The sequence below is a fragment of the Malaclemys terrapin genome, chromosome 18, assembly GCF_027887155.1.
Source record: "Malaclemys terrapin pileata isolate rMalTer1 chromosome 18, rMalTer1.hap1, whole genome shotgun sequence".
Classification (NCBI taxonomy): Eukaryota; Metazoa; Chordata; order Testudines; family Emydidae; genus Malaclemys; species Malaclemys terrapin.
In genome coordinates this window covers 16,042,370-16,055,891 of record NC_071522.1, presented here as the reverse complement: position 1 = coordinate 16,055,891, position 13,522 = coordinate 16,042,370, and the positions used below count along the sequence as shown (strand labels likewise).

At 44.1% G+C, this 13,522-nt stretch overlaps 1 protein-coding gene across 4 annotated transcripts in view; it reads right to left on the bottom strand.

Moving 5' to 3' along the window:
* CASTOR2 (cytosolic arginine sensor for mTORC1 subunit 2) overlaps positions 1 to 13,522 on the bottom strand; it is a 200,685-nt gene that overhangs the window by 28,243 nt on the left and 158,920 nt on the right. For all 4 annotated transcript variants that reach the window (XM_054008588.1, XM_054008589.1, XM_054008591.1 and 1 more), the window contains exon 9: positions 4,949 to 9,297. In XM_054008588.1, the coding sequence (XP_053864563.1) occupies positions 9,232 to 9,297 (66 nt within the window). In that variant the 3' untranslated portion in view covers positions 4,949 to 9,231. The remainder of the gene's footprint in view (positions 1 to 4,948; positions 9,298 to 13,522) is intronic.

Below are 13,522 nucleotides of genomic sequence, written 5' to 3'. Positions count from 1 at the left end.
GACCCTCTGCATGGGGTGAATTGCATCTCTAAGTAGAGGGTGGGGGGGGCGAGATGAGCCAGTTTCAGGGCATCTTGGCTTGAGTGTTTGCTATGAGATTTATGGCTGTGCCTGGCCAATGTTCCCTCTACAGAGTCTATGGGCTTTTGTTTTGATCCTTGTTAAAGTAAAAGAGTTAGTTTTTCATGTATGAAGCGAAGAGCAAAAGAACGCTCCCTTCCTCCTGCCTTTGCTAAGTGTTTTCTGGCTCCTCTCGTATAATTCTCTCCTGTTGCTGGTAAAGCCACTGCTGCCTCCTTTTGGCCCAGACCCTCTCATCAGCTTCCAACTCTCTTCCCTGTGGTTTCAGTTCGGTTCTCCAGTCACTACCGGCAAGCAGCAACTCAGTTTTAGCTTAGGGAGCCATCAAACTCAATGGCAAAATTCCTGTGGACTTCAGCGGCATGGGATCAGAGCCCGTCGTCGTCTTTCTGGATACAGGGAAATGGCCAGTTCTATTGGCATACAGTCTAGTGGGGCCGACTTAAGGCTATTAGCATACATACTGCACACATGTTTATTGGTTTAAACTAAGCTGAGCCAAGTGAAGATTAGATTTGGGGCGGGGGGAGAAGGTGCATGGGAAAGAGTAAAGCAGAGATCATTTAAAAATACTAGATTCTTAGTTTAGCATCAGTCCACAGGAATACAGGACTGAATAATGGAAAGAATCTCCCGCACATATGCATGTGCATATATGTTTACATGCTGCCTGAGAAGTGAAAAGCTGTCTAAGGGATCTGTATGCTCGATTTCTATTAATTCATGTACATAGATGTCTGTATAATGGACACATTATAGAGGCATATATGCATGCAGAGATGGGAAGTGGGCATCCATATTTCTTAGGTAGCTTTATAAATCTCAGCCAGTACATATGCGTGCGTACACACACAATTGTATTTGGCAAAAGAAGTACTGGATTTTACTATCTGGTGGGTAATAAAAGTTTCATCCATTCCAACATTTATAGATTGCACTATAACAGCTAAGTGAGATACCTTAAGCTGCTTACCATAAAGAATAATAATAATAAAAAACTCCTCCAGAAAATGACTTCTTATCCTTCCGTGAATTCTTCTAGGAGACATTTTTGCTTGTGAGACAGCTGCTGAAGTTTGGACTCGGCTGGTCTATGATTTCCCCCACAATCACTCCCCCACTCTACTTTGGTCAGAAGACTACTCAGGTAACGCTATTAACTAAGGCCCTGATCCTGCAATAAGCTCTGTGCAGGCACCGGAGTTTGTGACCCAGATCTTACCTCAGAGATGGTCTGAGGCTTTTCCTGGGAAAGAGGTTGCAGCATTAGAACGATTTACTGAATATTTCCACTTTTGGATGGGCTAACTCTCTCTCCTCAAGGCTGGCTCTGAGAGACAAAACAACCTGATTCTGACTGGGGTCTCCACTGGGCTGGGGGGAAAAAAAAGTTGTCTTAAAAAATGCAATTCAGCTTCGATTTGTGACTAAACAAAAGACGTATTTGTTCTTTTTGCAAGATTAATAAAAACAAAATTAATTTCTTTTGCATCATTCGGTTTTGCATCTCACCTTGTTGCAAACTCTGAGACACCCTCACTCGCAACAGGGACCAATCTTCCATGTTTGCTCCTCAACAATGCCTCTCATCCTGATGCCAGGAGCCCTCACCTGCCCTGCACAGACAGAAGCAAAACCCTGATGCCCAGATCTGTCACCTGCCTTGTAGAGTCAGAAACAAAACGTTCACACCATTTATCACCCACAGGGGTCCCTCCCCACACACTGCCTGACCTAAAACCATCCAGTACATGCTTTCATTCTGGTTATTGAGTGAAGGGCCCAATTCTGCTCCCACCTGCAATGGGTTTACACCGGCAGCTCCATTCACTTTGGATTTACCTTGGGGAGAGTGCGGGGCCAGGCCCTGCGTGTGAAACTACTGCCATTGATGTGAGGGTTCCAAAAGGACTAGGAAGATCTCAAGTCAGGCCCCCAAGCTGGCATAAGTTGCCAGGTCGACACTGAAGTCAATGGTGCTCTATCAATTAACACCAGTTGAAAATCTGGCTCCTTGATGTTATCTACATCTGTAGGAGCAAAAAATGCCTGTGTATTATGGAAGATTTAAGACGACAAAAATGGTACATTTTTCAGGGCCAGATGCTGATAATTCATGCTGATTAGTGCTTTACTCCACAAATAGTTTCTTTGGCTTCAATGGCACTACTCAATTATTAATATGAGTTGAGGAGTTACGAGACTGTGACTGTTTGACGGTATCAGAATCTGACCCCAGGTTTGTGGTGGCTCTCCAAGTGACTATCTAGCAAACGCATGCTGCCCTACTTGACATCCTTATGGACCTTGAAGAGCCAAGAAAATAAAATCTAAGATTCTAGATAAACTGAACCTGATTAAGGACTCCAGGATGGTTTCACTGGCTCCAGGGATCCTCACTTCCAGTAACACTTCTCTTCTATAATGTGCCTCGAAGAGCCCTGTGTGTTTTGTATGGCAGGCCTTAAAGAGTAAATTACTGCTAGATTTCACTTGCACCCCCTCGGCAGCATCTGACATCAGCACGTTCTTTGTTACGGAGAAGGCCCAATTCATCTCTGTTCAACAACATTCTCTGGCTGCCCCTGGGAATAGTCAGACTAAACTGAGAGGGAAACTAAAAAAAAAAAAAAGATACATTGGAAATAGCTGCCTGAGAATCACTCTCTTGAAACCACATTTCCATTAAGATGATCCTAATCCTAACAAGGCCTACCACAGATTCCACAACCTCAAAGTCCCATACAAAATAGGAGACTTGAACTGAACCTCTCCACAGGAAGGAAAAGAGGAGATAATCCCATAACAATCTTGAGTTAGACACCAACAATCCAGAATTATTCAAAAACCAAACCTGTTTCTTAAGGGATGCAAAAAGAAAGAGGTCCAAACCTCGAAAAGGATGTCCAATTATGCACTTATGGGGCAGACAAATGTCGGTAGCTTAAAGTGGTTTAGGCAGGATCTGCTTACAGAAGCAAGAAAATAAAACTAGTTGCTGTCTTTGGTAAAGTACCTTTCCCATCTGGGTTCTTACAAACACCACTCCGGGAAATCAGGAGATTCTGATTATGAGATGCAAGAACAACAAACTTTCAAATACCACATCAAGATTCTTCATTCTTATTTTTAAAAAACCCTCCTCCTACTTCGACCTGTTATAAAACGATGCATTGATTTAAACCTTCAATCGGGGCAATAAATACTAAGGTTCTAATAAATAGCAACAACGGCATTAGCAGCAACTTGTTGTTATGCCATTAAATCAGCAGCAGACAGATCTCCCCAAAATGGCCTATTTCTATAAAGCTAAACCCCTTCATGATAAAATCCAGTTAGAAAACCCCAAGCACCAGCAAAGAAACATACATGCACTAGCACAGAGTGCGGTGAGAATTTCACACTGAACTAGCTGACTTTTTCGTCAACACAGGCTCAAAAGGCAGCAGGTTTTCACAAGTTTTCATTCACAGCTTTCCAGACTGTGCTCCTCCTACAGGCGGACGTTAGAAAAGCTGCTTGGTTGCTTAAAACAAAAATTGTTTCTGAACGCCAAAAGATAAAATAAAATCAAAATCCCAGTTCTGCACTTCTTCACGCAGTTGGATGGACGCCCTATTCTACGCCACATGGACTCTGGGGTTTGAACAGGCACTTTGAAACACAACTTTCACGTTTGACTTGTTAAAGCAATTCAGTGCAGCAATTAAAACAAACCACACAATTTTTTTCTAGAAAGCTTTCCACCCAAGGCAGCAAACTGAAAAGGAAAGACGGATTTCTGTAACTGACAAAACCAAGATCAGCCTGCAGATACTTTGCTCTGGACATTTTTAAAGGTCTCTGCCTACTGGCGACAAGTGAAAAAAGCCACTGCTTCATTAGCTGCTTCTCTTTTTTAAAAAATGTTTGAGAAATCCAGATAGCATATCTAAATATTCATATTGCCTATATACTTGAATTAAAAATATATGGTGAATATATGTGTGCATACAGTACTTATTACATATAGACACGCTAAGTGTGTATCTAGAATATACACACATTCACACCGTATATATTAACCTATATTGCTCAAGTATATATGCATAGTATATACCCATAAAAACAGAAAACACAGGTATTTATATATGTGTACAATAGATACATACTAGTATTTCTCTGTAAACGCTACATTTATATGACCGTACACACAAACACTCGCACACTTGCACAACAAAAAGGAATCTGCAGCTGAAATCCAATAGAAAAATGACAAAAATTAGTCATTGCTACATAGAAATACAAACCTCTGATGTGTGTAACTAAGAAAACAAAGGCCTCCGAGAAATAAGGAAGGAGACTGAGAACTGCTTCTCCCTTGCCCCCTTTTAGAAACAGATGCGCATAAACATTTTGGTGGTTGTTGAATTTTTGTGCAATGGAACCAACATGGGAGCAGGAGAGGAGGAAATGAAGAGGATTCCATGCATATAAGCTTCAAAAACCCAACTGGATCAGCAACCAGAGCTGAATAAAACTCTACAGCAAAAGGGTCAGAGAGCCTCACGCAGTTAGGTTCAGCCCTGGTGGGTTAAAGGCAGAGCCATGGTTTTATTGATGCAGAATGCCTGAAGGAATACAGAATCACTCTTACACGCTTTTCTCCCACTCTTCCCTCATATATGTAATGTTAAAGGAATAGTGCAATTCCACTGATCCTTACAGAGACGCAACTGTTACAAGGCTTTAAAAAACAAACAAACCCAACCCTTAAAAAAATATGTTTTTTTGCACAAAATCAGGTGCTAAAGACTGCAGGGGCGACAGCAGGGCCAAATGGATGTGGCAATCCAGATCACACCTAAGAAAGGATTCCTTTCCTTACCCCACTCATCCTGAGCATGTTCAGAGTGTCTTGGATTTCCTTGCTCTGCCCCTTGCAGGAGCGTTCTGCAATGCTGGAGGGAAAAGGGGTTTGCAGCAGGGCTCCAAATCTCACAGCCCTGGAGTACGTGATGTAGTTTGGGATCAGTACTGAGAGGAATGTACATCCACTTGGATTTCCTCAGGTGCTAAAAGAAAGAGTTTTGTGAAGGGTTTTTTTTTTTTTTTAAACAAAGCTCTGACATGTTGCTTTAGGTTAGGGGATCCCCCTCCTGTCGCCAGCAAGCGTAGCCTGCAGAGTTAATAGCTGTTGTAATATACGAGCAAAGCACAGCCCTTGTACCAGCTAGAGATGGGCCAGAGCAGGATCCCAATCTGAACTCTCCCCAAATTTGGATCTGAGGTCCTGGGTCAAGCCAATTAGGGAGATATGCTGAAGCCATGAAGATCCCATTCACATCTTGAACTAGTTCTAGGGTGTTCAAGGCGCCATCCTGGCACCAAACCTGGTTGTTTTACTAGTTTCTTAGGGTATGTCTATACTGGTGCTGGAGGTGTTGTTTCCAGCTTGGCTTGACGTACCCACTTGAGCACTGGTCAAGCCAACATGCTACAAAGAGCAGCGAAGCTGCACAAGCAACGGACGGGCTGGCTGCCTTGAGTAAGATCCCGTCGGAAATCCTAGATACGTTCTCTGGTGGCAAGCCTGTCCTGCCACTTGCACCACCTTGGCTACACAGCTAATTTTAGCATATTAACTTGATCCGAGTTAGCACAGGTCTGATTCCCCAAGCTGGAAATTACACTTAGTTCTCATCATCAGGCTGCAACTTGCCTATTGCACTCGCCCTTCAAAGGCTCCTTAGCGATCACGTCAAATTATCCAGACAGTTGTCCAAAACAATCGACATTTTCTGGGGTTACAAAGACAAAAAGAGAGGGGGAAAAACAGCTAATCCTATGGCAATTTTAGAGATACTTCACTCAATGTCATAGCACACCATGTGACTTTTCCAGGCTAACATTTTTATGACAGCATATCGACCTGCCTTGTGAAGAGAGTTTTAAAGCACACCAGAGACATCCGTAAACATCATAAACGTAAGGCCCTCTCCCTCGGAAAAAAATATTGTCATCTAGAATAGCCTGAGTGTACAGAGTAAATAACAATTATAACAAGATCATTATTTTGCTTTCTGTTAAGGCTCAGTAAAGTTGCTGCTCATTTCAAGTAATCCCTTCATATAAACGTCTTCGTCCTTAGGAAGCAGCAATATCACACGGAGAGGGTAACAAATGTAATTGCTCTCCAGTGCGTAAACTAATTAATAATAGTTTCCGATAGCCAATACCCTTGATACGCAAAATTTTCTAGACCCACAACATTGCAAAAAAGTCTGCAGCTCTACTGCTCAAAAACCTTGGATGACAAGTAGTACGTGGCAGCTTGGATCTCATTCAAGGACCCTGTGCATCGCTAAATAAAACCAGAGTCCCACAAAGGGACACATCCACTTTCCCAATGGATGAAAACCCTACAGCAGCTGTACTGTGAAAAGCAACTAATCAAACCCCATAACCTTCCAACAGCTCCGCCAGACTTCAGTTGGGTCTTGTGGTTTGACATAAGGGCTCTTTAGGCATAGAACAGTTTTGTATAGCAATTTTAGTCCTTCAGTCGGTGGGATATTTAAAAAAAAAAATTAAAAACATCACACTACACAACTTGAGACCATGTTTGTGTATATGCTGCAAAAGAGCATGAGGAAAGCACCTTCTCGAGCAAATATCCAGACACAGGGCGTCTTAACTGTAATTAGCATTAACCCCCAAGTCTAGAGTTACTATAGTTCTCCATGGGGCAGTTGAAAAGCTGCCTAAAGGGAAACCAAAATGTTCTTTTCAAGGCCCCAGACCAGTTCAGTGAAGCACTTAACCTTGAACATGTGCTTAAGTCAGTGGAATGTAAGCAGGGGTTTAAAAGTGAAGCGCGTAACGAAATAGGGATGGTGGACTGAATTAGGGTCTAAAATGGAAAGATATCCATGTTATTGCCTAAAGATGCTCAAGTTCCATTAACTGTTTAACAGATTGATTAAAAAAATCCCCAAAGTATCCTCCATTAACTTTGTAGGCACTGCAACATCAGGGCTAGAGTGAGCTTTCTAATAAATCAAACATCAAGCTCTTAATACCTAGTCCTCCCCAAACCTTGTGTAATCTGAATGACACAGTAAGCAGCGTGTGTGTATCTATGTCTGTACACACACGTATGAATATCATATGTACTGGTTGGGAACAGATGCCTGGAGAAAATCTGCAAGATGCAAGTCTGTGTAGGTGGTTCTCTCTGAAGTTACATTGGGATTGTAAATCCTCACTAATGCTACAGAATCCACAATTTCTTAATTAAAAAAAAAAAGTGTGTGGGGAGAGGTAAAACAGGTTAAAAGATGCGAAGGAAATTCAGTTTCCCACCTATAAAACAAGATCTCTGAATGTGACCTTCCTCCTCACCGATCCTGCGTCTCACCAGAGAGCGGGTTGTTGCGGACATACGGCATTTCAGGTGCATTCATTGCAGACTCCTGTGTGATGCTTAGCCTCCCTGCTCTACGCTCACCATCGGCTTTACCCCCGTCCTGACTGCGGGTCAGTTCTGAAGTGGGCTGAAGAAGATGCATGGCACCAGGTAAAATGTTGGGCTACTGAGCTTCGTTCCCACTGGCTCATCGCTTCTTTTGCGAGGGGCTGTCAAAATGTAAGCAGCTCCCGGCGGGATTGCAGGCCATAGGGCTGCCTATAAAAGACCAACATCACTTTCCTCTAAAAGAGCTGGTAACACAGGGATAAGGAACCAGGTCAATGTTTCAGCACATTTCTGTAGAACTCGGTCCCTTTTCTAAATACAAAGCCCTGAGGTCCTGCTTCAAAGCCACTAAGTCAATGAAAAGACTCCCACTGGGTTGGAACCTAGCTTCGCAGCCAAACCAAACCAAGCCAGAACCATGTTTCACCAAAGAAATTACGTAGCAGGTGAAATAAATAGGACCCCCAGGGCATGGGTATCAACATCCCCTGCTTAAGGCAAAAGCATAGCGCTCTTGGCCAACCGTTTTGCTGGATGGCAACACATTCACCAAGAGCCTTGGCCGTAGAAGGACGTGAGTGGTAGAAAGGCAACAGAGCCCTGAGCTACACTGATAAAACCAATGTTGCCTCCATGAAGAGACCTGATTTGAGAAAGCCATGAGCTCAGGACTTTCGGATGCTTCCTTACCCTTGTGAATAGAGCTGTGGCGGAAAGCATCAGGGGAGCGAAAGTGGCTCAGTAGGAATGGAAGGGAGTGGATTTGAGCGTACATCACTTGCCTCTACTAGGCTGGTTAAGCAAGTGGGACTCATGACGACCATCCTCAATCCCTACATGTTAAGAGTTCAGGGATCGGGGAAAAGGGAAGGGATGGCATGAGATAACAGACATCAGAGAATGGCAAACTTTCTTGGGCTTGGAAGGATGCCTGGACACAATGTTGTAGCAAGAGGATGTTGGGGGACTGTGGAAAATGGAGCTAATATACATAACTTCAACAGCACACAGAGGCCCCCGAAGTACAGATCGGCAGAAGACAGCCCTTAATAAAGAACCATGCTGTAATGTTCTCTGTGCAGCCAATTCTGAATTGCAGAAGGAAAAAAAAAATAAATAGTTTATTTCCCACCCTCTCACAACATTGAATTGTGAAGGAAAATAGTATCCAATCTGAACATAGATCATAAGGGATTGTTACCATTTTTATATAGTCTGATGCTAGTAGAAAGATCAATGCAGTTCAACATTTTGTTTTCCTTTTAATTCCACATCTCTTTCATTTATGCTTTTCATGCTCTCTGCTAAAAAAGCAGCGCTTCCCCGTCAGGTGTTGTTTTGAAGCGCTCCCTAAAGCTACTGTGTATGCAATCTGTCTGTACCTCTGCATTTCAGTGAGAGGCTGCATCTCTACCTGCAATTCCTTTCACACCAAAAAAGCAGGAAAGCATTTTGCTTTGGAGTCTTAATGTCAGGAAACCATCATAACAACTCCCCGCCCTCCCACTTTTAAGAAAGAAAGGAAAAAAAAAAAAAAAAAAAAAGCTTGTTGGAGCTGCCTCTGCTTCTGCTCATCAGTTCACAGTCTCTTTTCATGACGCCTCAATCTCTCTCTCCAGAGTCAGATTTTTCAAGAAATACTGTGAGAAAAGGAATAATAATAAAAAAGCATCTGCAACCAGCTCAGAAGATGTCTAATGCTTTTCAGCTTGACTGACTTGGAGTGCGTTGATTACGCCATTTATATTTTCTTCAGGTACCTGTGGAAAACCAAAGAGAGAGGGAATGTTTCCAGTAAAAGCCACTGAATGATGACTGTGGAGAGAGGGGCTAGTTAAAGGAGGCAGCACACAAAGCTAACGTGAACCACAGGGAACATCATATTTACCTTGGGCAGGATACTTGAGCGCCACAGTTAATACAAAACAGATGTTTCCATCTTACATTCTTAGTCTGGTTTTTAGTGGTCTTAGTAACAAACTGCTTTGTCCTATGTGTTACAGCCTGATAGCATGGGATAGCTGGCTCTCAACACTGCTCACAAATGACTAGGCAGTAGATAGTGGGGTTGCACATTGTACTGGGGCTAAGGAAGTCCCAGGAAAAGAAGTAACTTGGTTTTTCTTAGGTTCCGGGTCGGTTGCCCCCACATCCCCTCATGAGTCTTTCCCAGCAGTGACACAGTCAACTGGCAAGGAGAAGAGCGCGTTGGCCGCTCTGTTTTTTTAAAAGCACTTCCTCTCGGCAATCAACAGTGACTCCACTGGCAGCTGCAGACAACTCTCCTTCTCACCACATGCTTCTTGGCTCTGCCAGATGGAGGAGCAGATGCTGATAGCACCAGCCAACACAGAGGAATGGGAGAGAGAAAGAAAAGAGAAAAGTGATGGCCCCCTAAGGGGAATGCAGCTGACAACTCGGTCAATGTTCCTACATCACGTCTGGCCAAAGGGGTGTGTGTAGTGCCTCACTTCAGGCAGCTAACGATACAACTTTCACAGAAAAGCTGGAAAGGGCACGGAGACATAAATGTGGGTACATTTCCAAGAGGGCCTTAGCAGAGTTTTTATTGCTTCTCTCTCTCACCACAGAGAGGCATGGGGCTTTACGGGCACGGAAAGAGACAATGTCCCTGTCTCAAAGCATTTGCGCTCTAAAGGCCCAGTCCGGTGCTGACGGATCCTTAAACCTATGGGGAGCCCGGTGAAGTTGCACAGGGTATCTTACAGGATCGGGCCCTAAGCTAACACATGAGAAAATGAGAGATGGCAAACACTAGAGGGAAGAGAAAATGAGGGTAACGGATAGGAACAGGTGGGTGCTTTGGTGAGCAGTACATGTATCTTTGAGGCCTTCACCGTATTTTTTTAGGAGGGGAACTCGTGAAATATTAAATATCCTGTCTAGAACTGGAGGATAATGGCCAGAGTGGGTCTTGCACTGCTTGTTTAGAGCTGGGGAGAGCGGGACTGGAATTAGGTTGCAATGAAATTAGTGGGTAAAAGAGGGGGGAGTGGGGAAGGATGAGAAACCTGCTATAGTCTTTTGAAACTTCCTGGCTTTCCCCAATATCCTTTCAAGGAAATGCTACTCCCCTACTGATGGTGAGGTGAGTTTCTTCCTTTGGTTACAACAAAAGGACACCTCGATTTCTGCAATGTTGTCTACGCTGCTCTTCCAAAATCCTCTTTAAATCAGCCCAGAACCATGCAGCATGGCTAATGGTTTTGCTTTGCACCATTTCCATCCATCTGTGTCCTTGGTTTAAAATTTACACTCTGACATTTAATGCTGTTCTCCCAACTCCCTTCCCTTCCATCAGGGTTTTTTCCTCTCTCTCTCTCTTTTTTTTTTTTTTAAAAAAAAGAGCACTTGTCATTTTAAATCCTAACTCAAAACCTCTTCCCGCCTCTTCATGCTGCCCCTTGTAATGATCAGATGTGTTGTCTAGTCTTGGAAGGGCGCTGTACTATTTTGTTTTTGCTCCGGTCCAGCAGTTGTGGAAGTGTTTATTTCTCCTGTTGACACTGGATGCTCTACGACCTCTACCCGTTTGTAACTTTGATCTGGACGCAAAGTGTTCATCCAGGTCAATACCCTGTTATGGAAGGGTCCCATTATCCTTGCACAGAAATAAGATGAGTTTCTATGCCACCATGGTTAACTTAAGATACAGCCAAAGTGGTGATTCTACTGTTTCAGGTTAGTTTATGGTCACTGCTCAACTATCAGCAAGGCGAGAGATCTGCATTTCATGAAATGCACAAAAACCAATGGGAGTGGAGCTCCCAACTCCCTTGGCACCTTTGAAAACGCCACCCTGTAGATTTTCTTGCCCAATCCCACCGATTTGGGGTATGTCTGCACTACAGTCACAGGGGACGATTGCCTTACATAGATGTACCCAAGCTGCAATAACAGCAGCAACTGCAGAGTAGACATGCCCTTAGTTTAACCCTAGGTGGGTCACAGGCAAGATCTGTAGTGGGATGTTTTCCTTTACACCTCCTTCAAGAAAGTGCTTCATTGTTATGAAAATGCAAATAGATTGTTTCCAGGCTAATTGTCAGAGGTAAAAATGAACAATCAATTCCCCAAGATTTGTTGCAAGTAAAATTCACATCAGGCGGTTTTCTGTGCAAGGCAGAATCACAGGATGACAGAGCCAGCCCCAATTTTGGCCAGGGGGCTTTGAGGATATGCATTTTGTCTATCTCTTGGCTTAAAAATGAAGAAGTCCACTGAAGCTATGCCAATCATCAACTGGAGAGCCAGGCTAAATTTTTCTATTGGTCAGGAGTACGAACAGTCCCAGTTTGAACAGTCTGCCCCCACGGGCATCCAGGTTTCCATCAGTGTAGCCTTTTTAACCTCTCACCTGGCCTGCCAGAGCTTCACTTTCCTGAACAAGTTTTATAGTTGTAACAAGCCCATTGGTAGGTAGATAAACCCGCTAGGGAACGCAAAATAAAGCCCCAGCTATAGTTCTGTTCAAGGCCCCTTCCTCGGCACTGGCTTTAACACCACGAAGCAACTTCAAAACAAGAGCAAAGCAATTTACAGCACCTGGTAACAACTGTCAGCAGGCTGGAAGGGTAGAGGGTACGTCCTTTCCCCTGGCAGCTGCCCCTGCAGCAGGTGCTCCTTTGGCTTTCCTCGCCCCACCCTAGATCATCGAAGGGATAGGCAGGGCACTTGGGTTCTACTTGTAACCCCTTACATGCCAGAGCTTAGAGAGCACTTTTAAGCCTTATCACCCCTTCCCAGTGTGATTTTTCTCCTCAGGCTCTTTAATTCCAGGAACGGGACAAATACTCCCAGTCATGTCAGATTCTACAGCTAATGGGAAGAGATACGAGTTGATTTTCTATTAATCTCTCTACACACAGACATTCAGCCACGTATTAACAATTCAAATGACCAAGTTTTCTCCCACTATGGTACGTGGGGGAGAAAAAGGAGCAAGGTCGAACAAGGAACAACCTGCTGTTCTAAAACGTTCTCATTTCTGCCAGGTGCACAGATACCGAGAGACCTTGAAGGGAGGAGGGGGGCAGTTGGGAGAGGACACCAGATGCAATGTAATCCTTGAGAAACATCATCTACACACAGCGGTGCCTGGCCTGGCCGGTGCAAACGTTCGATCTAGGGAGAGGAGGGTCGTCGACATAATGGAGAGCGGGGTCCAAATCTCCCCCTTATAAAGGCTTGTTTCCAAGGAACAAACTCAGAGCTTTACACACACAGACAAGCTTCAAAGCAACTCAGAACATGGGATAACAACTGCTAAAGACCTTTCCAGCCTTTGGCAGGCGGATAGGGGAGATGATTCTCCCTAGGTAGACTGCCCCTGCAGAGCCAGGAGGTGACAGTAGGATTAGGCAGTTGGTTCATAAATCGGGAAGAGGAGGGAAGGGATGGAAGGAATTAGCTGCTTTTTTTTCCTATTTCAACTTAATAGCTCTGGCAGACTCCACCAAATAAAAAGAACTGACTGAGGATGAGAGGTGCTCTTGAGGAGAACAACAAATATTTTGGCAAGGCTTTAGAGAGGGATCTTTCCTTGGGACTGAAGAATCCCTGTAGTCGATTGGAGCTGATGTGGGACTCGGATAGCTGTCCAAAACAACAGCCATGTTTGCACAGTTGGAGGACCTCAGAGGCAATCAGTCTCCAGGCCTCAAAGCCCCTGCAACCCTGCAAGCTATCAAAGGAGTTAAAGTGAGAGAAGTAGGGCTGGGAATCAAGGTGAGGCCTTGCCAATCAAAGGCCATCTCAAGCCAGGAGACTCAGTGCTGGATGCCCAGGCCTCTGGAGCTGAGTCAACTTGGTAAGCTTTCCTGTGGCGCAGTAAGGGCTAACTTGCGATAATGCAGCTTGGCAGAGAGTTTTGAGGAGCCAAATGGAACAATTTTCTTTGGTTGAAAAGGGGCTCTGGACAATGTTCTGAAAGAAAACGTTGCAAGGAAAATGAGAGAACACTGA